Here is a 27,933-nt window from a genome sequence, read left to right on the forward strand (position 1 = left end):
TGTGCCGGGGGACAGGGACACTGACTCACAATAGGGGCTGGCCTCCCACCCAGCACTACTCAGTCCTTGCGCCTGTGCAGACGGGGTCCCCCCAGACACCCCTAAATCTCCACTTTCCTTACCAGGGGCCGCCAGGTGGACGACGGCAACTACTGAGCTGGTGAACTCAAGAGCAGAACGTGAGACTCACCGTCCCCTCCCTGCTGGTGCTGAGGACGCAGAACTTAAGACCCCAGAATCCAGGAGTGTCAGGACGGGGCCACGTCTGTGCGTTTAGTTTTCACAATGGGCTGAACCTAATGGCTGTCCCACAGCTGCTTTCACAACTGCAAAAGTAACTAGTGTGCACAGCAGACCCCAAGCAGCCCCTACGTGTTCACGGAACAACAGGACAAAGAGGATGACACGGCGTTCGACTTACGCTCCAGGTCCTTGCCACGTCCACGTGATGGTGTCCTGGGGAGGAAGAGGCAGGGTCAGTCAGCACAGGGCCTGAACCCGGGGCTGAACCTGAACCTGTGTGCTGGTGCCAGCCTCTCCCTGCACCTCCTACCCCACAGAGGCGCTGCAGCCAGGGGAAGGGAGGAGGGTGCTAGAGCTCCAGCTTCCCAGAGCCCCTGAGGATCCAGGACTCAGACCAGCCCCCAACCTGAGGTCCCCAGAGCCTCTAAGGACCCAGAGAACTCTGGGTCTCTCTTGGACTTCCCCGCTCCCTCTACCCTCCCTCCTGACGTCAGCTCAGACATCAGCATCCAGGAGGCCCTGATGAGCCTGTGCACCCAGAGACCTCCTTACAGGTCCCCAGAGTTCCCCCAAGATCCCCAGAGTCCCTGAGGACTCAGAGCCCCCTCTTACAGGTTCCCAGAGGCCCTAGGATCTGGGAAAAGGGTCCTCCCTCCCTGCTTGCTCTCCTCTTTCCTCACAGGCCTGGGGACACCGATTCCAGTGTGCGCCCGGGACCCCAGCCCTCCCCCGCTCCCCGCTCTCTCCAAGTGCCCTGGGTATTCCCCCAGCCACTATGCATGTGCAGGGCCCCCCCACCCCGGGTGCTCTGGAAGTCCCATCTTCAGCCTCAGTGCCGCCGGGCAGGGACCACACAGCAGGGGCCCTGATGGCAGAGGCCCGGACACTGTCACCCTGGGGTGGACCTTCTGCTCCCCTGACAGCCATGCTGGGTGCTTCTTGGTGCGTCCAGCAACAGTGTGTTGCTTTAAACACTGATGAAACAATCTTAAAAAGTGGAAAATCCAGAGTTCTGCACAGATCGGAGTCTGTTGTCCTTGGGTTGATTTTTTTGCCCATAGGAGTTGCACTGGGGCATGGTTTCTGCAGCAGAGGCAGGAAGGGGCCCTTGGCCAGGAGCCTGGCTGACAAACGCACGCCTCAGTTAGAAGGACGAGGCCTTTCAGTCGTGTGACTACCTGCCCCAACTCCATTTTATTACCTGACCATCAGCCCTCCGGGCAGCGTGAAACCCACAGGCATCGGACGGGACAGGCCCTGAGGCGGATGGGCCAGAACCCCGGCACCCAGAGGTCACCTGTATTTCTGCCCCACTGTGTCCTGACCCGCGAGGTCTTTCTTTCAGTGCTTTCCTTTGCCATCACAAAGAGGAACTGCGATAGACGGGAAGCTCCCTGTGAGGGACAGGCCCTCCTCGGCGCTCTCCCAGGTGGGTGCTCTACCAGGAACCTGCACTGAGCCCAGCACCAGTGGGCTGTGGGGACCTTGAGTCCGCCTGGGCCATCTTTATGCTCCAGGAGCCCATGAAGGGGCAAGGACGTGCGGGAGTGATTGCAGTGGAAGGGGAAACACAGCTGGCACCAAATGAATGCCCTGAGCTCAGCTGCAGCCCGTGAGGCGAGGCCGCCTAAATGGGGGGCCGATGGAACCGGAAGTATTCTGAGCATCCAAGAGCTCCCAAAAGAAGGTGCAGCAGCCACCTTACAGGTGTGGAGACTGAGGCAGGACGTGGGCAGGGGCGGGGCCAGGGGGTGGGGCTGAGGCCAGGGGCATAGCCAGGGCAGAGCCAGGGGATGGAGCAGGGCCTGGGTCAGGGGTGGGGTGGGGCCGGGGCATAGCCAGGGCAGAGCCAGGGCAGAGCCAGGGCAGGCTGGGATGGGGTGGACCAGGGCAGAGCCAGAGCAGGCTGAGCCTCCTCCAGAGGCAGCAAGTCCCCATGAGGAACTGCTCTGAGGCCTCATCCAGGCTTTCTCCCCAAAGGTGGGGTCCACCACCTTCACCCCAGGAGCTCTGGACCCCAAACGCCTTCTTAATTTTGTTCTCTTAAACCAAACAAAACCTGGGCACTAAACGATAAAACCACAGAAATGACAGTCACCTCCTTTCTCTCCAGCAGCCTCTGCCTTCCAGAACTTAAACGTTCTTAATTTTTAAACTTCCTGGAGCATGAAGTTTAATTTTTAAACTTCCCCGGGTACTGAAAGCTGCCGGGGACCCTGGCCGGTGACGCGGGGTTGGGGGGTTCCCTCTCCAAAATGTCAGGTTTGGCCACACAGAGGAAAGGGCAGCTGCCTCAGGACCTATGGAAGCAGGGCTCTGGGATACTGGGGACCACTGTGGAATCACGGGGTTGATCAGGGACACGTGTGTAGAAAAGGCCGCACTCGGGAACACGGCGCACCGAGCCCAGGGCCCAGGCCTGTCGTGCCCTCTCCAGCGCTGAGGCCAGATGGACTCAGCACAGCCGAGCGTGGGCCGTGGCGCAGATAAAGGGTGTGGAGAGGTGGAGACACAGGTGCACAGAAGCAGCTCGCAGTTCCCATTCCCAGAGAATTCCCTGGAAGCCGACCCCAGGAAAACACAACTCACCAGTTTATTTGGATATCGTAAAACCACAGGCTGGACGGGTGCTCCCGGGATGAACGCACCTGCCGAGAAAGGAACAGTGGTGTGACCACGGAAGCCCACGCAGGACAGCATCTGCTGCGTTTCTCATGCTGCTCTTGGGATAAAAACGAGCTTTTCTGTCTAGGCCTTCCTGGTCAGCAAGGGCACTCCATGCCTGGACTATCTCAACATCTGTCCTGACCGTAAACATCCAGCGCCACAGCACGGATGGGCGGGAACCTCGGCCAGGGGCGCTCCCCGGCCAAGGGACACTTTCTGTTATAACATCTCGCACCAGCTGGAAGGCGTCGGTGGGAAGTGAGGGTCCTCATCACCGGCCATGCCCATCCACCTGATGGGGTCAGGGTCTGCCCCCACCAAGCACACACATCTGCCTCGGGGCCCCACCCACCACCCACATCTGCCTCGGGGCCCCACCCACCACCCTCACCTGCCCTGGGGCTCAGCTCGAAGGATAGGCAGACTTGGTCACAGCTGCAGCAGGACCTGCCTGGGACCTGCCACTGTCTCCAAGCGGCTGCCACCTGATGGGCTCCCAAGGAATTAGGAGGAGCCCCAGCGAGGCCCAGCTAGAGCCACAGGCCACGGAGACTCAGGAACCTTCCCGTTCCCAGTGGAACTGTGGCCGCACCCAGCTGCCGCTCCGCCTTCTCACTGGCTGAAGCTGTGCCCTTGCAGACTGGAGCAAGGCACCATGGACTCTGTGGATTCTGTTTCTATTTTAAATTCTATTTAAATGTCTATCGAAAGATTTTGTTTTTAACTGGAAAACTCAGGCATTAGAAGTACTCAAGTTTTAGAACAGGACAGGCGGTCTGAGAAGGGCTCCCCCGCTGCCTGACAACCTGAGGCCACACAGGTCAATCCCCAGGCAGCACGTTCCTCCCAGGCTGCCAGCGAGTGCCACTGTGGTCAAGAATCTTGGGTTGGTCCTGGCTGCAGGATTCTGCACGATTCTGGGAGAATGGAGCCCATGTTTGCCCCTGGAGCTGCCAGGAGCATCTGTCCCCAGGGCCATTTCTCCTTTCGCGGTGGCCTGAGGCCAGAGGCCCGTGTCAGGGCTGAAACTTCGAGCTGACAGCCCAACCCACTCAGCTTTCGTCTCATGCAGGACATCCGCCTGCAGCCTTGGTGTCCAGCCAGCACCCCAAGTCCCTGGCCTGTGTGCCGTAGCTCCCCCATGTCCAGTGCTGGGTTGCCCCTTTCCTGCTGTGGGCTCAGCAGCATCTGGGAATGAGCTCACACAGTTCACCCTGCACTTCTGTGTACCCAGGTGGACGGCTGGCTGTGTCAGGGGAGGCGGAGGACGGCAGGGCTGGCACAGACCCAGGCTCAAGCCCCAGCTCCAACGCCCGGCAGCTGAGCCCCAGCCCCTCAGACATGCAGTGTGGAGAAAACAGTCCTCACTGCCCAGGACCGAGCCCAGGAGCACACATGGAGTGGCGAGAGCTGCTGCGGGTGATAATGGCTTTGCTGCTGCAGCTCAGCTGACCGTCTCAACCACATGTCAAGGGGACATCACTGAAGAAACTCAGTAAGAATCAAAGAACACCTCAACACACTGGGGACCGCTTGGGAAAGTCCCCAAGAGCGCAGAAACCCCCCCACGAGCCTGAAAGGTCAGTGACTTCATGGAAATCCCGGTGGGAAAGTCTGCAGGGGTCTCCGGCCTCCCTAGTCTCCCAGGGGCCCCTGAGGGTCAGCAGCACCCAGACCCCACCAGCACCAGGCACCCAGGGCAGGCTGCACAAGGGTCAGGCTGGGAGAAACCAAGACGAGGGAGTCAGAGCCCAGGGCTCCTGAACGCAGGAACAAAGCTGAGGGGAGGAGGCGCAGGCTTCTAAACTGCGCAGAAACCTCCATATTCACACATACCTTGTGCTGGGCATGGGTCTAACTTCACTAGTTGCAATAATGAGGCTGGAAGATGGCTCAGCAGAGACCCCTGAGGCCCCCAGAAGGCCATCACCCCTTACTCATAATGCCCATCCCCCACAGCCCACCCCACAGGAAGAAACAGTCCACCATGGCCCAGGGAGAGCCATGTCCACATTTGGGCACAGCCCGTGCAGGGAGGCCACCGCGGCCCAGGGAGAACCGCAGCCATGTCTGCTCACAGCCAGTGCAGGGAGGCCACTGTGGCCCAGGGAGAGCTGCGTCCACTCCCGGCAGCCACATTCGGCAGGCCCAGCCTCTGCATCCTCAGGCAGTCGGTGCCATCGCTGGACCCACGCAGCATCCTAGGGCCTTCTCACTGTCTGTGTTCTGCTCTGAGAGCTCGGAGCTGGCAGGCAGGTGGGGTGTGGGCATGTGGAGGGTGTGGGCCCAGGACCTTCCAGGAGGGGGTCTCCAGGCACCCAGTCAGCCGATCCTGCTCTAGTGCCCTCTGACAAAGAGGGTGAGTGTGGACACTGGAGAGGAAGGCCCCACATGGGCCTGTTTCAGGTGCAACTCGATCCCTGCAGAGCCTGAGGGTCCCAGCCCTGCCGGAACCCACCACATCCAGCAGACCCCACGGGGCTCTGCTGAGCTCTGTCACTCCCACCTCAGAGGCGGCCAAGCCCAGGGACTCCCTGGCACCCCTGGCCTGGGTCTGCAACAGGGAGACTCAGGTGGACAGTGCAGCACAGACAGGAGACGCTCAGGAGAAAGAAGGCCCCCATGCCCAGGAGGACCCTGGCAGAGGCTCCAGGAGCCTGAGGCTGGAGGCTGGGCCCGATGCAGGAAGGTCTCCGGGTATGAAGGCGGGGAGTTGGCAGTGGTGCCCAAACAGGGGTGACCCCAGCAACGTGACCCCAACATCAGGCGATCTGATGGAAGGTGGAGGGAGGGGTCTGAGTGGGCGGGCCACCATGGAGCTGGGGCAGCTTGAGCCCAAGACACCAGGGAGGTTGTGGGTGCCTCTGGCGTCAGGCTCAAGGCAGGAGAACCCCACAGCTCTGGAGGGCTCCCCCATGAGGCGTCAGGATCACGCACCACACACCCATTTCACCTCCAAACAGGAGGCTCCAAACCTCACTAAAAAGTACCCAGCTAAGACGCACGAGGGCCTGCGAGATTCCGAACACGTGACTCGAGGCAGCCGGAACCCTGTGCCTGAGGGTGACATGCGGAACTCACAGCTGGACCCACTGGAAATGGAGACGGGGATGGGATCAAGCTGCCGTGTTGTCTCCCCAGACGCTGTGGAACCCACGTGCGGCACAGTGAGCGCCCTTCCTGGACTGCACGCAGTGAGCTCCCACCGGGCACCGCCGTGACACCCCTCGGTTTTGTGATATGTGCTGAGAGGTGCTCACACGCCCTCCTCACGTCTACACGAGGGCTGCCAGCTCCAAAGGGCAAGGCGATGGCCCTCCCCAGGGGCCTCCCCGCAGGCACGAGGCTCCACTCCCGAGGAACGCCTGCCCTTGAAGACAGGGCCCGGCACGGACCCCGGCCCCACACCCGCCGAGGAACAAGACCTGACGTACTTGCCAGCTGTCTTCTCCCTGGAGCCTTGGAAACACAGCCCACTTTCAGCCTTCATCAAGGTTGCCCACAGGCCATGCCCAGGCATGGGCCCAGTGTGGGGGGGGCACGTGGATTCTTGGTCACTGGGTGCCGCCTCCACCCTCTGCATCTCTGGTTCTGATCAGAATGACTCAGAACCACACGTGGTGAAGACAGTGGAACGGGAAGACCCAGTACCTCCCATGGAGCTGCACTCTGAAGGCTCTGCTAGCAACAAAACCTGCCATCTGCCTGCTGCACCAAGGAGGGTGGAGGGTGAGAGCACGCGCATCTGAGCAGGAGGAGGATGGCCACAGGCCCGGAAACCACGGCGGCACACGTAGGCAAGCGACTGCACACTTCCTCGACCCAGCTCCCATAAAAGCCCAGACACTCAGGTTGTGCGGCCCCACAGGCAGGGCGGCCGGTGCCAGTCCGAGCGAGGTGCTGGCTTTTCCACGTGGCTCTGACCCAACCCCGGAGAACAGGTCTGCGTGCCCCAGTGTGGACACAGTTGATGAGAGCCGCGACTTTCTAAAGTAGCCCAAGGGAGACGACAGGATCCGGGTGGACCCTCTGACATGCCCAAGGGTATGCAGAATTCCAAACAGACTCAGCGCAGAAAGAACAGTGGACTCTGCTGCCTGCTCACCGCCACGCTTCCCACATCACGGGTGCAGACCCCAACACTAGACCCGGGTGACCACCGCGGGAGAGACCCAGTGCCTGCTCACAGCAACACTTCCCACGTCACGGGTGCAGACACAACACTAGACCCGGGTGACCACCATGGGAGAGACCCAACGCCTGCTCACGGCAACACTTCCCACGTCACGGGTGCAGACACAACACTAGACCCAGGTGACCACCGCAGGAGAGACCCAACGCCTGCTCACGGCAACACTTCCCACGTCATGGGTGCAGACACAACACTAGACCCAGGTGACCACCGCGGGAGAGACCCAGTGCCTGCTCACGGCAACACTTCCCACGTCATGGGTGCAGACACAACACTAGACCCAGGTGACCACCGCGGGAGAGACCCAACGCCTGCTCACGGCAACACTTCCCACGTCATGGGTGCAGACACAACACTAGACCCAGGTGACCACCGCGGGAGAGACCCAATGCCTGCTCACGGCAACACTTCCCACGTCATGGGTGCAGACACAACACTAGACCCGGGTGACCACCGCGGGAGAGACCCAATGCCTGCTCACGGCAACACTTCCCACGTCATGGGTGCAGACACAACACTAGACCCAGGTGACCGCTGCGGGAGAGACCCAATGCCTGCTCACGGCAACACTTCCCACGTCATGGGTGCAGACACAACACTAGACTCAGGCAACTGCTGCGAGAGAGACCCAAGTTCACATGCATTTGAGTCCCCGCTTCCCAGGGAGAAAGAACTGTCTAACTGGGGACCTGGGGACCTGAGGCCCTGGGCATCTGAGGATGGCTCACAGGGATCTGCACCTGGGATTCCCAAGCGGGTGTTGGGGGTGAACTGCAGGCCAAGAAGGGCACCCTGAACCATTCAAAGGCAAGGAGGCCCCTTGTGGACCCAGGACTCCCCTAGCCTGGATCTCAAAACAGAGGCAAACCTCTGTCTCCACCTCACTGGAAACGACCTGAAACCGTAACTTCTCCATCTTCCTGTAAACACGATAATCCGTGACTCAAATTCTCCAAGTTATTTTGTGACTTTTCTTAGGAATACCTCTAAGAACCCCAGCATACAGGATAAAAGCAGAAACTGTTCTTATGGGCACAGCACATTCTTCAGAAACATTACTTTAACATTTTCCTTTTCTCTAGAAGAACAATAAACAATTAAGAAAACTACATACCAGGTTTGAAGGTAATTAGGCAGGTCCTGTTCGTACAAGTTCCTTCTGGAAAAATCATTATCTGGAAGTGGGAGGAAGAAAAAGATCAGCATTAAACTGTACATAATTATAATTCAGAGCTTACAGATGCCAATCTTCGCAATATATTTTCTTTGCTACTGACATAAGTTAGACACTGGAATCAGATTCAGTATCTAAATTATTAAAAAGCATTCTGGAAGCACACACTGACTTCTGCTCTGCTGGTTTTCTGAAACTGTGGCAGCAGCGTCCACGCACAAACGGCATCTGTCTTCTTCAACTACAGCTCCTGGAAAGCCGGGTCATCGCGGCGCCCACCTCTCAGACGCTATGAGAACCAGGTGCAACTAAATAGAACCCACGGTTGGCACAACATAAACACCCCCTGGGGGCAGCACTCATTCTCCTCAGGACGAAGGCGGAGAGGAGAGCAAAGACCCACGCATGGCAGTGCCTGGCTGATGGAGCCGAAGGAGGGCTGGGACCCCAGCAATGGGCTGGATCAGCAGGGGAGCTGAGCCCCAGTCAGGCAGCACCCTCCACACTGCGGTTTCGGTTCCTCCCATTCACACCGGCCTGCAGAAGCAGAAACTGCACTCAAACTCCCAGCCCTGCAGGCTGCTTTCAGTTCCGGGCCCCGCGAGGAAGACAGACCTCAGGCGGGCCGGCATAGGTCCACCCAGACCTCAGGCGGGCCGGCGTAGGTCCACCCAGACCTCAGGCGGGCCGGCGTAGGTCCACCCAGACCTCAGGCGGGCCGGCGTAGGTCCACCCAGACCTCAGGCGGGCCGGCGTAGGTCCACCCAGACCTCAGGCGGGCCGGCGTAGGTCCACCCAGACCTCAGGTGGGCCGGCGTGGACTCACCCTGGCAAGCCCAGGGCCAGGCAGGCCAACTGGGTGGGGGAGGAGGCTGCCTGTGCTTGTGGGGGCAGAGCTGGGGCACCCTGGAAGTCACAACCCTCTAAGGGGCTAGCTCCAGCCAGACCCTGCAAAGCTTCCTGAGCAATCAGATCCCAGACAGTTCTGTGAGTGTCCAGCTTCTAATGCTGGCTCAGTCGGAAGGAAAAGAGCGTCCAAGCTCATGTTGGCCGAGCTGCCCCTACAGCTGGGGTCAGGGTTTCTGAATGATGCCTGGGAACCAGCACACAGACCAGGAAGTTTACTCCGGGACTTCTGGAACCACCCAACACACAGCAGGCTGACACATCAACTCCAAAATCAGACTGCAACAGGAGGGTGGATGAGCAATGCTCTGAGTCAGAACTTAGTTCAAAAAAGATGACTCAGGAAGCTGATGCGTCTGAGAATTGTTTTTCCTTACTTTAACTTTAAATTTTGGGTGCCAAAACCAAATGTGCCTGGCAGCACCCTCCTGAGTTCACGTACTCACTAGGAGAAGAGATTCGGAATCCAGCCCCAGAGGAAGGGCCCCGGTTTCTTCCTCCCTACTCTCGAAGTTCGCATCTTTCAGAATAAAACCACTGAAACACAATCGGGGCTGCGTGCGTTACCTGCGGCCACTTTCCGTTTGACTGCGCCCGTCTCTTGATTTCTTCTACTGTTTTCCTGCGAGAATCTTGGTCTGACCGGGACACGAACACAGGCCGTATATACCGGATCAGAGCTGGAAGAGAGGAGGGGAGACGGATCACGTGGAATGCATGGCTCCTGCCAGGCAGGGCTGGGCAATGAGGGGGCTGCTGCACGGTGCCCAGTGGGGCAGGAGTCTCCAGATGCCCCAGGGGCTGTGCCACGGGTGGGCTGTGAGTCCCTGACTGAGGGAACGGGAACAGCACCTGGCCTTCCCACATCTGTGACAGCAGGAAGCCCTGTGTCCTCAGTGCCACAAGTAACAAACACCAAGTCCACGGCACCCACTGAGGACACGGAGCACAGAACGGAAGTCAATGAAAGACAACCACCAGGAAGCAGAAAGTCTTTAGTCCTGGTCTTCACAGAGGACAGGGTTGAAGGTGCCGGGTCGCGTGGATTGGGCCCCGCCCACCCCGTGTGGCTTGAACTGCATCCCCTAAAAGACAAGCTGAAGTCCTCGCTCCTGGTACCGGGAATGGGACCTCATTTGGAAACAGGTGGCAGCAGATGCTTAAGGTCCCGGATGAGAGTCCCTATGGGAGGAGAAGACAAAGCAGACGATCAAGCTAAAAGTCCCAGATGAGGGTCCCTGTGGGAAGAGGAGACAAAGAAAGGGAGAGAAGGCCAGTGATGAAGGAGGCGATGGGAGGATGCGGCCACAGCCAGCATCTTCCCGCCAGGAGCCAGGAGGGCTGAGGGAGCTTTCAGAAGAGCCCAGTGCTGCCAGCACTTTGTTCTGGTGCTTCTGCTTCCAGATGCGGGAGAATACATTCCTGTTGCTCTAAGCCACCAGTTTTGTGGTGCTTTGTAGCGCAGCCCCAGTTCTAACCACGGCACCCCACGGCCTCCTGGAAGGTGCGGGGTTGGGGTACAAGGGACACCCTGCCATGAAGGCTGGTGCTCAACCAGGGCAACACGGCCACGGCACCTGTCTTTCTGCAAAAGGATTTGAACGTGGAAACGCAATTCTCAGAAGAGCAAACTCTGAAGACTTTAAAACGAAACTACCCGAGTGGAGCTTCCTTTTTGAGGACGGTGAGCAGGATCCACCCACAGCGCCCCCCAGGCCAACTGAGCGTGTCTCCGACCCCACCATGGGCTCCCAGGCTGCTGCAGGTCATCGCCACCTCCCCACCCCAGTTCAGTTTCCAGTTCAGCTTCTTTTCTTCGTGTTTTTATTACTTGTAAGGAGTAGCATTTCATGACTTTCATTCTTTCTTGGAGGTTCTTTCCTCCAAGAACAATGAGAAAATTGAAGCCAAAAAAAGAAAATTCCTTCTGTCCTGTGGCTGCCTGTTGGGTCTGTGGGAACCTCCTGTAAAATCAAACACACACGAGGGTCTCTGTGGTCTTTCCTATGTCTTGAATCATTTTGCTTTTTCACGATTCCAGGACTATTTCATCTTTACTCATTGGTTATTCCCAACTCTGCCAAAAAGGACGAAATCAGAAGAAGGGAAGAATGACAGAGTTGTCTCACAGGATGGCGCACGCGTGAAAGAAATGGCCCAGACTGCGTGGTCTTTCGGTGCCCACTGTTTTGGCCAAAGCGTCCCATGGTCATCCCGAGGGCACACGGGGTCTGGAGATGCCACCCTGCCACCTTCGCCATCTTGTCAGCTGGTTTGTTTCATGAACAGAGTCAAGATTTCAGAAGTTGTCTATAACGGCGAAGAAAAGAACAGTGGCATGGGGGCATTTCACGCTCCTGTGGGGTCCGGGGTAAATGTGGGGGACGCAGGGTGAGGACTCTGCATCCCAGCGAAGTCTTGGTCCTGCATCTTCGGGTGGGTTGCCCGGGGTGCGTTTCACACTCGAGCACCGAGAACTGGGCGGTGAGGACAGCAAGGAGATGCAGCCCCTCCCCGGGAGCCCTGAGGAGCGAAGGGCGTCACCACGCCGTGTGCACACCACACTGGGACTGGCGCACTTTGCCAGCAAGAAGGTGACAGCGTTCTACTGTCTTTTGGGCATTTGAGCCTCAAACTTTCCTTGACAAGGTTTGTAAATAGATGGTACAGATATGAAGGTCACTGAAAGGAAACTAACAACGTGAAAATGAAAAAAATCCACTTGGTTGATCACTCTAATTGGTATTGATACATCTAAAAATGAAAATATTGGCCGGGCGCGGTGGCTCAAGCCTGTAATCCCAGCACTTTGGGAGGCCGAGACGGGAGGATCACTAGGTCAGGAGATCGAGACCATCCTGGCTAACACGGTGAAACCCCGTCTCTACTAAAAAATACAAAAATCTAGCCGGGCGAGGTGGCGGCGCCTGTAATCCCAGCTACTCGGGAGGCTGAGCCAGGAGAATGGCGCGAACCCGGGAGGCGGAGCTTGCAGTGAGCCGAGATCCGGCCACTGCACTCCAGCCTGGGCGACAGAGCGAGACTCTGTCTCAAAAAAAAAAAAAGAAAAGAAAATATTTTGAACATTTTTCAACACTCATGTCTTCAACAAAGTTGTGAGCTGTCACAGGGTCCACGAGAGGAACCAGAAGTCACCACGAGCCGGGACCGGGGAGACGTCTCTGAGCTGGGACCGGGGAGACGTCTCTGAGCTGGGACCGGGGAGACGTCTCTGAGCTGGGACCGGGGAGACGTCTCTGAGCTGGAACCTGGGGAGACGTCTCTGAGCTGGGACCGGGGAGACGTCTCTGAGCTGGGACCTGGGGAGACATCTCTGAGCTGGGACCTGGGGAGACATCTCTGAGCTGGAGCCTGGGGAGATGGTTCTGAGCTCCCGAATCAGAGGGTGCTCCAGGGGCCCAGTAGAGGAGTCATCAGCCACGCCCCAGGATGATGGCCCTTTCAGGTCAGGACAGCAGGGAGCAAAATGTGGTTCCTGCTAAGTTTGAATTCTAACAAAAATTTCTGACAAGCCTGTTTGTCACTGTCCTTTCCCTCACAGGTCCGGGGATTATCTCTGAAATGACGAGAAGCACACAGGGCTCCACGAGGGCCCCGCACACAGCAGCACGGCCGCGGCCATTCTTCCTGCTGCGCCGAGATGAAGGGCAGTGCTGGGCCACCTGGGTTGGTCCTGAAGAGGTGGACTCCGGGCCTCTAGAAAGATGGGACTACAACGTCCAGCATCACCGTACCAAACACTCCTTCACGCTGGTGATCTCCACAGGGAAGCACCAACGGCACGGGGAGAGCCCGGCCAACGCTCAGGTTCACTCTGGGTGGGCAGCCCCCTCCCCAAGGACCCCTGCAGCTGCGAGGGTCCCTGGGCACACAGCTCCACAATCCCCCTCCCTGAGCGGATGACGAAGGACCACGGGCCTTTCGGTGGGGGCACAAATGTGGTTTCCTGTGTGTGCCGGAACCACAGGATGCAAACGGTGCTGACTGGAGCTGGGGCTGCCCCACGGGCCAGTGGAGCTTGCAGAGCAGGGTGCATGTGAGAGCCAAGGCCATCACTCGGATGGTGCCTGCAGTCCAATCTCCCTCCACTGCCGGCCTGTCCAGCCTCCTCCAGGCTTCCCCAGCCAGCTGAATGCAGCCAGCCCTAGAACCTCCAGTCCCACCAAGGACCATCCCTGATTTCCAGGCCTGTCCCAGGCAGACTCAGGCCACCCACAACTGCCCAGCTGCAGGCACAGTCTGGACACCCTCTGGCTGCTGCAGGCCCAATCTCCCACCGGCCGTGCCGGGGCTTCCTCACCCCACTTCCAGCCTTCCTATCCCAGCTGTGGCCGCCACCCTCAGTGGTCAGCACCACAGAATGTGTCCCCCCCAGATATTCTCTAGAAAACTGTCACATGAATGCTCACGTTAGGTGCTGCGTGGAAACAGCCGGCAGGAGCGCCCAGGTGAGGGCCCCGGCCACAGACGACGCCCCTCCTCCCTGCAGCTCCTGCCCGCAGCACCGCCCACTGCCAACCCAGGACCGCTGTGCCCCAGAACCTGCTGTGCTGTGCTGTGCTGATGGCACCTGTGAAGGAAGCACGAGGACAGAACAGGCCCAGCCGCCCTGAAGAGCACCGAGGACAGAGCTCTGGCTGTCAGGGCTGCACACAGCTGGGTGAGGGGCCACGCAGGGCTCCAGGGCTCCCTACAGTCCTCCCAGAGCAGTGAGTCCATGGGATGCGGCCCCCAAAGATGGGTCCACATGCTGACCCTGGAACCTGTGAATGGAACCTTATTTGGAAAAAGGTTTTTACAGAGGAAACTCGTTAAGGATCTCAAGACAAGAGCATCCTGGATCATCCAATGACTGGTCCTTATAAGAGACACATGGAGGAGAGACACTCGGAAGGAGGCAGGCTAGTCGACCACTGAGGCAGAGGCAGAGCGATGCAGCCACAGCCCAGGATCGCCTGCAGCCCTCAGAGTGGGAAGAGGCAGGAAGGGGCCCCACAGGGTCTTTGGCCCAGAGACGCTTTGATTTTGAACATCTGGTCCCCAGATGACGAGAGGGTGGGTCTCTGCCGCAGTGAGCCCCCGGCTTTGGTGAGGGGTCACGGCAGCACCAGGTGCTCAGGCCCCTGGGTTCACGGCACAGCCCGGGTGCACTGCCGCCCCAAAGACTTCCAGAGCTGCCATCTGATAAAGGAGAGCCACCCTCGCCAAGCAGACCTGGAGCAAGCACCGTAGCCTGTTATGATGGTGAAGGCACTCAGGTGCCAATAAAAATAACAATTACAACAATGAAAATCACACAGGAAACCACAACACAGAAAATGGGGAGAAAGGCCAACGTGCCCGGCGGTGGGGGCTCGATCACTCCCAGCAGCGTGGGGTGGTCCCTCACTCCTGGCAGGGGGGTCTCACTCATTTCCAGCAAGTGGGGTCCCTCGTTCCTCGCAGGGGAGGGATCTATCATTCCCAGAAGAGGGGGGTCCCTCGCTCCCAGCAGCAGAGGGGGTCTCACTATTCCCAACAGAGGGGGGACCCTCACTCCCAGCAGGAGGGGAATCTCTTATTCTCAGTGGCGGGGGGCTCTCTCATTCCCAGTGGAGGGGGGAACTCTCATTCCCAGCAGGTGAGACCCTCACTCCCAGCAGGGGGGGAATCTCTTATTCTCAGTGGCAGGGGCTCTCTCATTCCCAGTGGAGGGGGGAACGCTCATTCCCAGCAGGGGGGTCCCACTCACTTCCCCAGATCGGGATATCTCTGCTCTCTGCCTTCATCACGATGGAGGACATCGTCATGGTCACCGGGATGGCGTCGAAGTAGGATGAGTGAGGCGCGAGCGTGAGGATGGCCGCCTCGGTGGGCAGCGCCTGCCGCCCCTTCACGGCCACCCGGTGGAAGCCGCCGGCGAACCACATGGTGCGCATGATGGCCTTCAGCAGGAAGTCCACGACCCTGCAAAAGAGGGCGCTGCGTCACGCGGGCACACGGGCATGGGTCCGCGGTCTCGGAGGCTGTGTGAGGCACGGGGCAGTCCCACGGGAGGGCCCTCCACGGCGCAGTCCAGGCCACGGGCTTCGTGCGGTCGCCGCTCCTGGGACATCTGCGTGAGGGAAGACAAGACGCCGCGCCTTCCTGGCCTCCGCCGTGCCCTCACTGGCTGCGCTCGCTCCTGTGAGGGAGGTCGGGGCCCTGTGTGGCGGTCACGGCCACGCGACAGGCAGTGCTAAAACAGCATGAGACTCCCGAACACAGACAGCACAAGCCCCAGGCCAGAAGACCTCGGACCTTCATGTTAGCAACTTATTTACCAGCATCCCATCATTTTGAAATGGGAAAAACATTAAAACCCCTAAAATGCATATCGAAATATGGAGGGGCTCAGAGCTGACAGCAGAAGCTGAGACCTGCGTGCGAATGTCCCCACCTCATCTCCACAGGAAGCCCGGGGTTCCCACAACCAGGCGTTGTGTTATTACAGTGAGCTGTTTCTGGAAGAAATTAAATGGCCAATAAATTTGGAAAATAAAGTAAAAATCAGCCTAGGTTAACTGAATTTGTGTATCCTCGATCTCTTTTTAAAATAGATACAAATTGGCCGGGTACGGTGGCTCAAGCCTGTAATCCCAGCACTTTGGGAGGCCGAGACGGGCAGATCAAGAGATCAGAAGATCGAGACCATCCTGGCTAATACGGTGAAACCCCGTCTCTACTAAAAAATACAAAAAACTAGCCGGGCGTGGTGGCGGGCGCCTGTAGTCCCAGCTACTCGGGAGGCTGAGGCAGGAGAATGGCGTAAACCCGGGAGGCGGAGCTTGCAGTGAGTTGAGATCCGGCCACTGCACTCCAGCCTGGGCGACAGAGCAAGACTCTGTCTCAAAAAAAAAAAAATACAAATTTAGCCTTTTAAATGTGTGTATTTGCTTTCATATGAGGTTACAGATGAGGCTGTTATTCCACACGTCAGGGAATTGACAGGCAGCAGAACAGCCATGGTGTGTGAGAAGCCACAGGCCACGCACACCTTAGTCCACAGAGAACATGGTTCACCCTCGTGAAAAGCCACGTCTCACTCGGCCACTGGGTTAAGTGGGGGATCACACTGGGTAAAACCACGGCACAGAGAAGCAAGAGCCTGAAGCCTTACTGGATTCACATTCCCCTGGGATGGAGGATCCTCTCAGAAGACTTCCAGGACAGGGGTCCCCATGGATCTGAGCCAAGGCGGTTGCTAGGAGAGCACAGAGCCTCTCGCGGGGCCACCCTGGAACGGCCTTTGTGTATGCAGATGATAAACAATGGTGTAGTTACTTAAGGAGACGCTGGGGACCAACCCAGGATGCTGCTTTTCTAAAGGAGAGGGATTACACAGGCTTGCACTTCTCCACCACCTGTTCAGCTGAACATTTAAAAATGTACTTTTCTGGCCAGGCAAGGTGGCTCACGCCTGTAATCCCAGCACTTTGGGAGGCCGAGATAGGTGGATCACCTCAGGTCAGGAGTTCAAGACCAGCCTGGCCAACATGGTGAAACCCTGTCTCTACTAAAAATACAAAAATTAGCTGGGCATGGTGGTGGGCATCTGTAATCCCAGCCACTCAGGAGGCTGAGGCAGGAGAATTGCTTGAACCCAAGGGGAGGAGGTTGCAGTGAGCCGAGACTGCACCACTGCACTCCAGCCTGGGCAACAGAGTGAGACTCCATCTCAAGAAAACTAAACTAAACTAAAAAATAAAGATGTACTCTTATGTACGCATGTTATTTTCCACAAAAAAAAAAAAAAAAAAAAAAAAAAAAAAAAACAAGCACAAAAACAAAAGCCAACAGACAGCAATTGATGCCTAAGATGGAAGAAACAAGGCAACGGGAGAAGGAGAAGTGAGGCTGCAGAGGAGGCTGTGGCAGGCACAGGAGCTGGTTCCGGACAGGGTCAGGGGCAGGAGAGAGGACAGCAGAGAAAAAGGGATCCAAACCTGGGCAGCCCTTGGAGGAACATACCTGCCAGCCCCCAAATCGAATTGCAGGGTCAGACCGTGCTCAGGGGAAATGTACTGGGTGTTGGGGAAGGGAAAAAACAGCCTCTGCTTTCTCTCTAAAGATCTTGGAGGACTTTCATACCTAAACCATCCACGTGTGAAAACCCGGCCTGCTGGTGCAGATGACGGCCTTAGAGAAAAGCTCCGCTCGCTGTGGGGTGGGGGACCCAGGACCCACTCACCCCAAGGCAAAGGCAGCCAGCTCAAGCCCAAGGTGCTCAGGTGCCTGGGCAGCCCGTTCCCAGGCGAGTGTGAATCAGGAGATGGATCTATCTGCATACACAGGAGCGGGGATCTCCATCAGCACCCCCGGGAAATCCACTCGGTCCTACCGTCCTCACACAGACGACACCCAAGAATCCTGAGACGTGTGAGCAGAGCGGCTGCATGGCAGAGAAGCAGAGGCCTGACCCCAAGGAGACAGAAAGGGTGGGCATCAGAAGAGGGGTGCAAAACATCCACCATCGCCAAGAGAGTCAGGAAGAACGGGGGTTCTGAGGGGCATCAAGGAACAAGAAAACACTCTCAGAAACCAAGACTCTCACTGGGGAGACAAGCAACTCACCGGAAAGCCTGGGAAATGAGGAGGAGGAAATCTCCAGAACATGCAGGGGAAAAAGGAGAAAGGCCGCTGAGGCCTTCATCCCCTCAACCCAGCTGGCGTGTGGAGGTGGGCGGGGGAGGCCCACACAGCCAAGCGTGAGGGGCATGCCCAGGCCGCGGCTCTGCAGGTTCCAAATGTTCTGCTGTGACCGGAGGCAAGAGGTGGAGAGGGCGCTGGAGAGGACCTGTACATAGGTACACAGCCTGACTGCTGGCTACGGTGCCAGTGGGGCAGGGCAAGGGAAGGGGCCCTGGAGAGGACCTGTACGCAGGTACACAGCCTGACTGCTGGCTACAGTGCCGGTAGGGCAGGGCAAGGGAAGGGGCCCTGGGGCCACATCTGGCAGGGCCTCAAGGAGCCAAGTCTGGTGCTGCATGTGGACCGGCCTAGCTGGGTCAGGGACAGCCCCTGGGCAGTTGGTGGGGGAGCTGTGTTGGGCTGCAGGTGTGGAGGGGCAGTCCCAGGCTGAGACACAGGTGGCAGGAGCTGCTGGCTTCTGGGAGACTAGATAAAGTGGATCGATGCTCAAGTTCAAGCTCCAACCTCCAGGCCGACGTACGCGGAGTACCTAGAGTCATCACGGGGATGGCATCCCCAAACTTGGGAACGGACATTCCCACACAGAGCATTCAGGAAAGGGCACCATCATCTGAACCATCCAGTCAGCCAAGGGACAGCCCCTGGAGGGCCTGGCCCAGCTCAGGACTTGGCCAGCGGTCAAGGATCCAGCCCCAGATGGTCGGGTTTTGCAAAACGATGCTACGGTTTTTACAACACTGTGTGTTTTGAAAGTAACTTAAAATAGTGCCTTTCGCGAAACTGTGTCATTCTTTCACTGAAAGCCTAAGATTTTTATTTTAGGAAGGTTTGAATGACACTAACTTACATTCAGCAAAAATGCTTTAATTCAACATCAATCTATTCAAAACTGCAGAGCAGAGCATAACGTGAGCCAACTGAAGTCCCCACCGACTACGTAATTATTATTCAGCGGTACACTCTGAATCTGCTACTTCAAATCCAGCTTTCTCCTGATCCCCTGCGTCCCTAACTACGGTGCTTTTGTGACTAGGTTTCCCTTTGGGGAGTTCAGAATTCAGGGTTTGTTCTCTGTTTCCCTTCAAGCACCAAGCCAAGCCCAGGACTGTGCACCAAAGAGCTTTCATTGGTGCTGCTGAAGGAGACGCCAGGAGCTCCAGGGGTGGGATTCAATGCCAGGCAGCACGGGCAGCTTGAGTGCCCACCAGCATCCGTGCATACTCTCTGACATGCACACACGTTCACCTGCACACACACAGGCACACATTCACACACATACGCACACATCGCTCTCATATATACTCATACACACATGCACACACACTCATACATATGTACACACATATACTCTCATACACATATGTACACACATGCATATGTGGACACCTGTACACAGGTACGCTGCACATATACACACATACACACACGTACACAGTCACAACACTCATACACACGTACATGCCATCATACACGTACATGTGCACGATACATAGACATCCATCCATACACACATATATATGCACTCACATGTACACACATGCAATACACACATGTACACAGCACACACATATACACACTCTCATACACACGCATACTTGCACCGGCTGCTCTCATACACACATGCAACCACACACCTATGCACATGTACCTACTCTCGTGCATGCACATACACACGTATGCACACTGACATGCACATATGTACACACATACACACACGTGTGCACTCTCACATACACCCTCTCTGCACACATACACAGAATGATATACAGTGAGTCTCCACAGACCCAGATGCCCAAAGATCTCATGAAGCAGAGGTGACAGGAATCCCAGCGTGTCACTGTCATGGTACGCTGTGCGTGTGCATGAGATGTACACAGGAAAGCGTCTCAATAAGAGTCTGTCGTGGTCCATTTACCGCCTGATGAAGCCAAGTCAATTATTCATAGATAAGAAAAGCCACCAGGGTTAGCACGGGGAAATGGAAAATTGCCCCAAGCCGTCTATTTTTGAAAAGTGGAGCCTGTGCTTGCACTGGGCTGCTGCCTCCCGAGATAGAACAGAGGAGGCGGGGAGCTCAGCCCAACAAGGACACAGGGGTAAAGAGAAAGGGTGCCAGGAAAGCACCATGAAGCCACTGCGACCCACAGCAGCACACTCAGCCAGGTCACCTGCAGCTTAACACCACAGAACCCCCACTTCCTAGCTGTGGCTTCTCAACTCAGCAAAACTCAAAGCCTGACTTTGATATGGCCTTGATCTATTTTGCTTGGTTATATATTTGATACCCAATTCCTATCTTATGGTTAAAACATTTCAAAAACAAACCTCGAGATAAAGCATATTCTTCAAACAGAATTTTAAAAATCTAGAAAGGCAAAATGAAGAACCAAAGCCAGTGATAATCCCATCACCCTAAAGAACCCAGGTTGCCCCAGGTTACCACCACCCAGCGAGCTGCTCAACGTCCACCCGCTCAGCGGAGCCCGAAGTGAGGGGACCCCAGCGCCCAGGCTGCCCTCAACTACGACTGCACCATGTCTGCACGCAACGGGGCGGCAAACCCGGGACCCTAAGTGGCCGTCTTTCCCCTGCACCTAACTGCGTGTCTGAGTGTGGCCCTGGGTATCGAGGAGAACCGAAGCTCAGGCAGATGTCAGCTCCCGTCAGCCTCTTGGCCATGAACACTTTGGTGTACATACAGCTCACAGATCAGACACTTTCCAGAGAAAGGAGGGGCCTGGGCATGTCCACTACACCTGTCGGCGGCCAGGCAGTGAATGCATTAGGCTCTACGGCCACACGGCCTCTGTCCCAACCACCTGGCCCGGCTCCCCACCAATGCAGCCTGAACATCACGCAGGCGAGTGGGCGTGCCCGTGCTCTGGTAAAACTTTATTTACAGTCAGGCAGCAGCCTCCCGTTAACTACTAATAATCCTCTTTCTGAATAAAAGATTTTGGGAGCCCCTTCAGGACGATGAGAGACGTTAACAACACATGGAAGGGTTGTCAGAGCTGTGGTTATAGGACATGAGTGATAACTTCTAAGACACTGAAAATATTTATCAAAATATTTATGATATCTCAACATTTTCATTTGCTAATGGCAGATACTTTCAGGAATTTAAATGAAACAAGAAAATATTGTGATTTAGTTTAATTTTTTGTGGTCTGTTTTGGATCTTTAGTTTAGATGTACTCCTCATCGGGTAGCTGTGCTTTATTTATATTCTGTGCTTAAAAGCAGGAAGAGTTTAGGTCCACAAAGCAAGGGGAAGACGGCCCTGGAGGGGCGGTGCCAGCAGGCAGCAGGCCAGGCCAGTGTTGGCTGACATGCAGGCTCGGAGGGTGGGGAGGGCCCGGGCCTCCTGTCCAAAGGCAGGGCTGGGGCCTGGCTCCTGCCAGTTGCTGGCCCTGGGGAGCAGTTTCTGCTTTTCCAAGCCTGGCCAGAAATGGTGATTCTGATGTCAAGTCACTGAACCTTTATGATGCGGCAACCTGTTCCCACTTAGCCCACTTTTAATAAGACCAGGTTGGCAGGAGATGTCACGGCGGCCACCTGCTCCCCGAGCAGCCGTTCCCCTCATTGCTGCTGCGCTTACACCTGGAAGACAGCCCCTCCCGGGCCCACAGCAACCGTATCAGGTCCAGCTGCCTCTGCATGGGGGCCACTCCGGTGGGGACCTCCCTAGGCAGGAGGCCTATGTCACTGTGGCACCCTGTCAGTGCAGCCCAAGAGGTCGTCCACTCACAGCCTGAGGGTCTGGGGGAGGCCACTATGGACAGGGCCAGAGCTGAGGGCCTGAGGTGGGAGGGGTAAGGGGGCTGGAGTCACAAAGCCAGGAGAGGGTGTCCAGAAGCCTGACTTCCATCAGCAACAGGGAGCCCCGGCAGGTTCCGGAGCAGAGAAGGCCACGGTGTAGGGGGATCTCTGTGCTCAAGGATTGAAACAGTGGCCACACGTCCTGCAGAGCACTGGAAAATGAAGCCTCAGAGCAGGACTGTGGCGGAGGCGTGGAAGAAGGAGGCAGCAGGGAGGTGGCCGAGTCCCCACTGGGAGGTGGCAGCCCTGGTGGATGCTGGGCTCGGAAGGGAAGGACGGATGGGCTAGGGTGGAGAGACAACCCCACTGGGAGAATGGTTTCCCACTGTTTGGCCGCACGACCCCCCCACAAGGAGAGCACAGCACATGCTCAACTTACTTCCTCCACAGGGCCAGGGGCTGCTCGGGTTCCTTCTCCGAAGAGCCCAGGGATGCAACAAGTGCGAGGGGCCAGGCCAGCAGCATCATGGCAGCGGCAACCAGGAGGCGGACCGGGAAGAGCGTCAGTGTCATGAGGGCCACCTGCGGACAGAGGGGGGCGTTATCCAGAGAATCTATGTGGGACACCAGGCAGCTCCCCACCCGGCGGAGGTCAGCCCAGGGGGACAACACGCCCCGCAGAGTGGAGAACTGGGGAGGGGCTACAGCTGGCACACAGCTGACCAAGGCTGACCAGCACTGACTAAGGCTGACAAAGGCTGACCGGTGCTGACCAGTGCTGACCAAGGCTAACCAACACTGACCAGCACTGACCAAGGCTGACCGGTGCTGACCAAGGCTAACCAACACTGACCAGCGCTGACCAAGGCTGACCAGCTGACCAAGGCTGACCAGTGCTGACCAGTGCTGACCAAGACTGACCAAGGCTGACTGGTGCTGACCAGCCCTGACCAAGGCTGACCAACAGTGACTGGCACTGACCGGCACTGACCAAGGCTGGCTGGTGCTGATGCTGACCAGCCCTCACCATGGCTGTGGACACCGACCAGTGCTGACTGACACGCTCCACGCCCACTGCCGGCTTCCTACCTCCTTACTGGAGCCGCCAAGCGAGTGGCTTGGGAACAACACAGTGGAGCTTCTCCTGCAAATTCAAGGGCCACTCTGACCCACGGGACACATTCCCAGGCAGCTCCGCCCCCCAGGACACAGCCCCCAGCCCCCCAGGCCTCACTCAGCAGTTTCCCCTGAAATCGTTTATGTGGGCATGAGAATGCACACGCCACCCTAGGCAGTGTTGGTGACGTGGGGAGGTAGCTGGTCCAAGGTTGGACCTCGGACCACAGAGAAGGCGGCAGAAGGAAGCTGTGACTTTCCAGCCAATGGAAGACCCGGCGCAGGAGAGTGGACTGGCAGGAGGGCAGGGGTGCAGGTCAATATGGGGGCTCAGGAAGGCCCCCCATGCCTAGGGCAGGCCCCCACGCCAGGGCAGGCCAAGGCTGCAGGATCCCAGGCAGCCCAGGGTCTGAGGATGGAGGTCCCTCTGGGCGGCGGGCAGGACTCCATGCAGAGGGGCCGGAGGCTTTGGGTGAGGGGAAACACCAGTCCTGAGGTGCAGGTTTTGTGCAGAGACAGAAAAGACCCAGGAGACACAGATTGCAGTCGGCTCCCAAGCAGCAGCCATCCCTAATTTCTGATGCCTGTCATGGGAGCGCTCCCACTCTGTTTCCTTGGTTTGTCCCTAGATTCTTTTGGGTTCTCAACAGAGACCCCACATAGTCCAAGAGAAACATGCCGGCCACATGCGTCATTTTAAATTTTCAAGGGGCCACATTTAAAGGGAATGACAATTTAATACATAGTTCATTTTGCCCGATATATCTGAAATGTCATTTCAACACGTACTCAACATAGAAGTTGCTACTGGCTAGTTTGCATTTTCTCATGCTGTCTTGGATGTGCAGTGTGCATTTCACTCTCACGGCTTCACGCCACCCGTGTCTCCACCCTGTCAGGGTCCAGCGGTCAGGTCAGCCTCTCGGGTACGCAGATCTAGACGATGTTTGGTTTGTGAGAGGTGGCGACCTCGAATGTGCCTCTCCTTCCCCCGCTTCCGGGGGCCCCCGTTTCAGCATGGCCCTCGCTGCGCCAAGCAACCACAAACCTGTTACCCCGCCACTGGGGACGCTGTCACTGTTCCACGTCGTGTTATGTTACTGGTGTTCAGTAAACGTTCTTTACTGCCGAGAAACCTTCCCAGGCCTCGTCCTCCACGAGCTTTGTCTTGCTTTAAATCATGAGTGGGTGCTGAGCGTTATCAGAGCGACTTTCCTGCACCTGTGGGGGCAGCCACGTGCTGTTTCCCACTTTAATCCGCCACTGTGATGCCTCACGGTCACAGTCTCTCTAACACTAAAAGCCAGCTTCAGTACTGTGCCGCTACCTGTGAGGATTGTTTTTTAAAAGGAATTGCTAGGTCTGTTGGGTAACAGGTGCTTGGGACTGTCACCACCTGTTGAGTAAGACGCGCCTGTCGCTTCCTCCCGGCAGCTTCCTCATGCGGTCGCTCTGCGAAACCAGCGTGCGGCCATGCCTGCCGGCAGCTCCTGCGCTGCCTCACTGTTTCCAACACTACTGCCTAAAAGTCCCTCTTTTTCCTTGGCTTGACCTCACTATTTTTGTCAATGAGGAAATCTCTTCCTGGAAGCTTCTGGCATATTTTCCCCTCCCACTACCAAGGTCTCCCCCCAGCTGCCTTTAAGATAATGAAGTCAAGTTGCCCACCACACTCTCCTTGGGTTTACACCAAGGCTACTCTCTGGTTTCATTTCTAACGTTATCTGTGCCTGCCAAAACTTCCAAACCCACGTCGCCAGATACTTTTCTATTTTATCAATCTGCTTACAGAACCATTTCAGATTTGTTCATTCTCTCTGTTGTGACCTAATCATATTAATTTTGGCTCTTATGAGTTCCTCTTTCTTCTGCTTTGAATTTAGTCAAATGTTCTTTTCAACTTTTTGAGGGAAAAGCCCACGTCGTTATTTTCAGAAACACCTTATTTCCTGATATTCACATTTAGATCACAGCTTCCCCTAAGGACCACCTCGATTTAATCCCACAAATCTAAGGGGCAGCCTTTTCCTTTATTTGTAAAATTTAGTTTTAAATATTTCATCCATTCCCATCTACTGGTACTGTTTCATATTTTGTTGCAGTGGAGGAGAGCACAGTGGAGGAGACCGTAGCCTCGGCCTTCAGCCCGCCTGGTCCTGGGGGCTCCAGGGCCACTGGCTGGGAAGAGGCCACTCCGGGGTACACAAGCCTGGCTCTGCTGTTAAAGCCTACAGCTGGGCCGGGCATGGTGGCTCACATCTGTAATCCCACAGCCTGCTTCACTCCACCTCTGGCGTTCCTGAAACAGCACTGCCGGCCAGGCCATTCCATACGGGACCCCCACTGGAAAAGGCTCTGGGGCTGGGGGAGCAGTGCCCATCCCCAAACAACACGGGGCATGAATGAGCCCTGGGTGGGGAGGCCCTGCCTGCATCTAGGGTAGTCAAGCTGCTGGTTCCTTAGCACGTGGGGTTTGCTGGGCCACCCAGTGGGGGGACACACTGTGTGACCACGTGACCCTAGGCCCATGCACCCCTGCGCCTGCTCCTGCGCACATAGGGGAGACAGGGCGACCACCCAAGCCTCAACTTACGCATCCCTGCACCTGCTCCTTCCTGCACGGGTTAGACTGCATGACCACCTGACCCTCACCCCACACGTCCATGCATCCCTGCACCTGCTCCTCAGTGCACGGGGAAGACTGCGTGAACAAGTGACCCTCTGTGCTGGCTCCTTCCTGCATGGGAAAGAATACCTGACCAGGTGACCCTCCCCACCCGTCAGTGCACCTACTTCTGTTGGCGTCCCAGAAGACGGCGTGACCATGTGACCCTCAGCCCATGCATCCTTGCGTCTGCTCATGGTGCATCAGGGAATGCAGCCTGCGCTTCTGAGCTTAGTGGCAGCAAGGAGAGGGGCCTGTGGGCCACAATTGCAATCGCTGACCCTCGGCAAACAGGGCTGATGAGTGGAGGGTGGAGCGGGAACACAGCCAGGGAGGAGCTCCCCAGGCCTCCAGGAGATGGGGAGGGCGTGGCTCTGCTCTGCAGTGCCATGAAAACTGCTTGGAGAGGGGGCCTCTGGGAGCCCCAGGTAGGAGGAGGAGCAGTGCTCCTAGTGAAGAGCCCAGGCATCTCCACCGCTCTGTCTTCACTTCACCCAGCTCTGGGCCTGTGAGCTCTTTCTCTGCCAGGCTCGGCCCGCCCACAGGAGCCCAGAGCCCTCGCCAAGGAGAACAGGGCTTGGGAGACTGCTGTGGCTCCTTCCAGAAGCTTCTATGCCCCTGCACCTTCTGCCCACCCTCCTCCACAGGCCTCACCCCTGCATCCAGTCTCAGGCCCACCCATTGGGATCCTTCCATTCCTCATGCTCCCACGCCCTAGTGCAGATGGGTCTGGATGGACTCTGGCCCCCCCGGGAGATGCCAGAATGGCAGAGCTGAGAGAGAGAAGCTGGCTGGGGCAGCTGCGGCAGCCAAGCCCTCAGCACCGGCAGGGGTGGCCAAGGGAGGTGCTGGGTAGGCAATGAAATTCTTAGAAAATCCTGGCTAGACCTGAAACTCCCAGAACAATGGCCCTCTAAGGAAACGGGCCTGGCCGTGCGGTCTCCCAGGCAGCGTCGCTGGAGACTCAGGTCACTAAAGTGGAGGCACTGGGCACAGCCATTCCTTCCCAAGGCAGCTCTGCAGTGTCCACAGAGAGCAGGCGTGCGTTTTCAGACCTGAAGCCACAGGGACACATGGCAGAGAGGGCAGAGTTCTCCTTACCTAAGCAAGGGCCAGCACCCTGGCTCAGAGGCTCCCACAGAAGCTCCCTTGGCACCTTCACCAGAGGCAGCAGGGGCAGCGTGCGGCCCAAGACATCACTGCAAGTCACGGACAGGGATAAGCAGGCTGTCTCATGACCAAGGCGGGCAGCCGTGGGGAGCCGGAGCAGCCTCCAGGCAGTGTGGCCAGAGGCTGGATGCGGGGAGGTGGAGGGACTCAGAAAGGAGAAGATGGACCACACTCCGGGTCACCACAAGTCAGGCCTCCGCGCGGCAGCTAACTGGGGAGGACACTGTGGACGCCTGCAGATGCAGAGACCTGCAACCTGGCCCTCCTAAGACAAGCTGCTGATGGCTGTGAACCGGCTGTCACCATAGGACCCTGATTAACCTGAGAAATGCCAGTTGGAGGAAGCAATATGGTCATCCTGTGTGTGAGCCATAAATGAGGGTTTATAGCATAATCCTATGAAGAACTTTGTCTGAAGTCTGAACTATTTGAAAGTTGGCTACGATAGACCAGGGCATCCAAGCAGTGACCTGCCCACATGCATGGAGAGCTTTGGTGCAGACTGCGGCCGCTAAATACCACTTCCCAGCAGAAGGCCCGGGGGTCCTCAGCCAGGCTTACTCCAGGTCATGGGTGGGAAATGCAGAAAGGAAGATGGGACAGCACGGCGCAGCCCACATCAGGGAAGCTGGCGCGGGGGCTCACGCCTGCAGTTCCAGGAGCATGGTGCAGCCCAAATCAAGGAAGCTGGCAGAGGCTCATGTCCTGAGGGCTGGCTCGAGGCCTACCCAGCTCACACACACTCACGTGGCAGGGGTGCAGCAGCAGCCAACCGAGCCTGGTGCAGGAGCAGCACAGCAGACCGGTGGGAACTGACCCTCTCTGGGTCTAGATGCAACCACCAGCTTCCAGAAAACCCCAATGAAAACAAGGAGATGCAATCAATCAGAAAATGCAGAGAACTCTACAAAACACAGGACTCCACAAAACACAAAACTCCACAAAACACACAACTCCACAAAACACAAAACACAAAACACACAACACACACAACTCCACAACACACAAAACTCCACAAAACACACAACTCCACAACACACACAACTCCACAACACACAAAACTCCACAAAACACACAACTCCACAACACACACAACTCCACAACACACAAAACTCCACAAAACACAGCCCAAATCCATTGCAGCAAACAAGGAGGAGCTGGAGGACCCTCCTGATCCACACGCACCAGCGGCCCGAGGCAGCTCGCTCACCCCTCCACCTTGTGGGGACACAGAGGTGCCATCTATTGACCCGGAGGGGGCCCTTGGCAGACACCGAATCTGCCGGCATCTTGGACTTCAGCCTCCAGAAGGGTGAGAAATCCATGTCTGCTGTTTAGGAGCCACCT

General features: G+C 57.0%; 1 protein-coding gene across 4 annotated transcripts in view; it reads right to left on the reverse strand.

The window, feature by feature from the left end:
- Window positions 1-27,933, reverse strand: part of LPCAT1 (lysophosphatidylcholine acyltransferase 1) — a 61,835-nt gene that overhangs the window by 18,195 nt on the left and 15,707 nt on the right. For 3 of the 4 annotated variants that reach the window (XR_012413557.1, XM_005556556.5, XM_073993121.1), the window contains exons 2-7: window positions 22,075-22,217; window positions 14,935-15,149; window positions 9,750-9,862; window positions 8,217-8,277; window positions 2,833-2,891; window positions 422-456 (exon numbers count right to left, since the gene is read on the reverse strand). Coding sequence is in view for 2 of the 4 variants with exons in the window: in XM_005556556.5 (XP_005556613.3) it covers window positions 422-456; window positions 2,833-2,891; window positions 8,217-8,277; window positions 9,750-9,862; window positions 14,935-15,149; window positions 22,075-22,217 (626 nt within the window). In the remaining 2 variants the exon portion in view is untranslated. Of the gene's footprint in view, window positions 1-421; window positions 457-2,832; window positions 2,892-8,216; window positions 8,278-8,448; window positions 8,784-9,749; window positions 9,863-14,934; window positions 15,150-22,074; window positions 22,218-27,933 lie in introns of those variants that run through there. The other variant, XM_073993120.1, reaches the window with a different exon arrangement.

Source organism: Macaca fascicularis, chromosome 6 (genome assembly GCF_037993035.2).
Source record: "Macaca fascicularis isolate 582-1 chromosome 6, T2T-MFA8v1.1".
Classification (NCBI taxonomy): domain Eukaryota; kingdom Metazoa; phylum Chordata; class Mammalia; order Primates; family Cercopithecidae; genus Macaca; species Macaca fascicularis.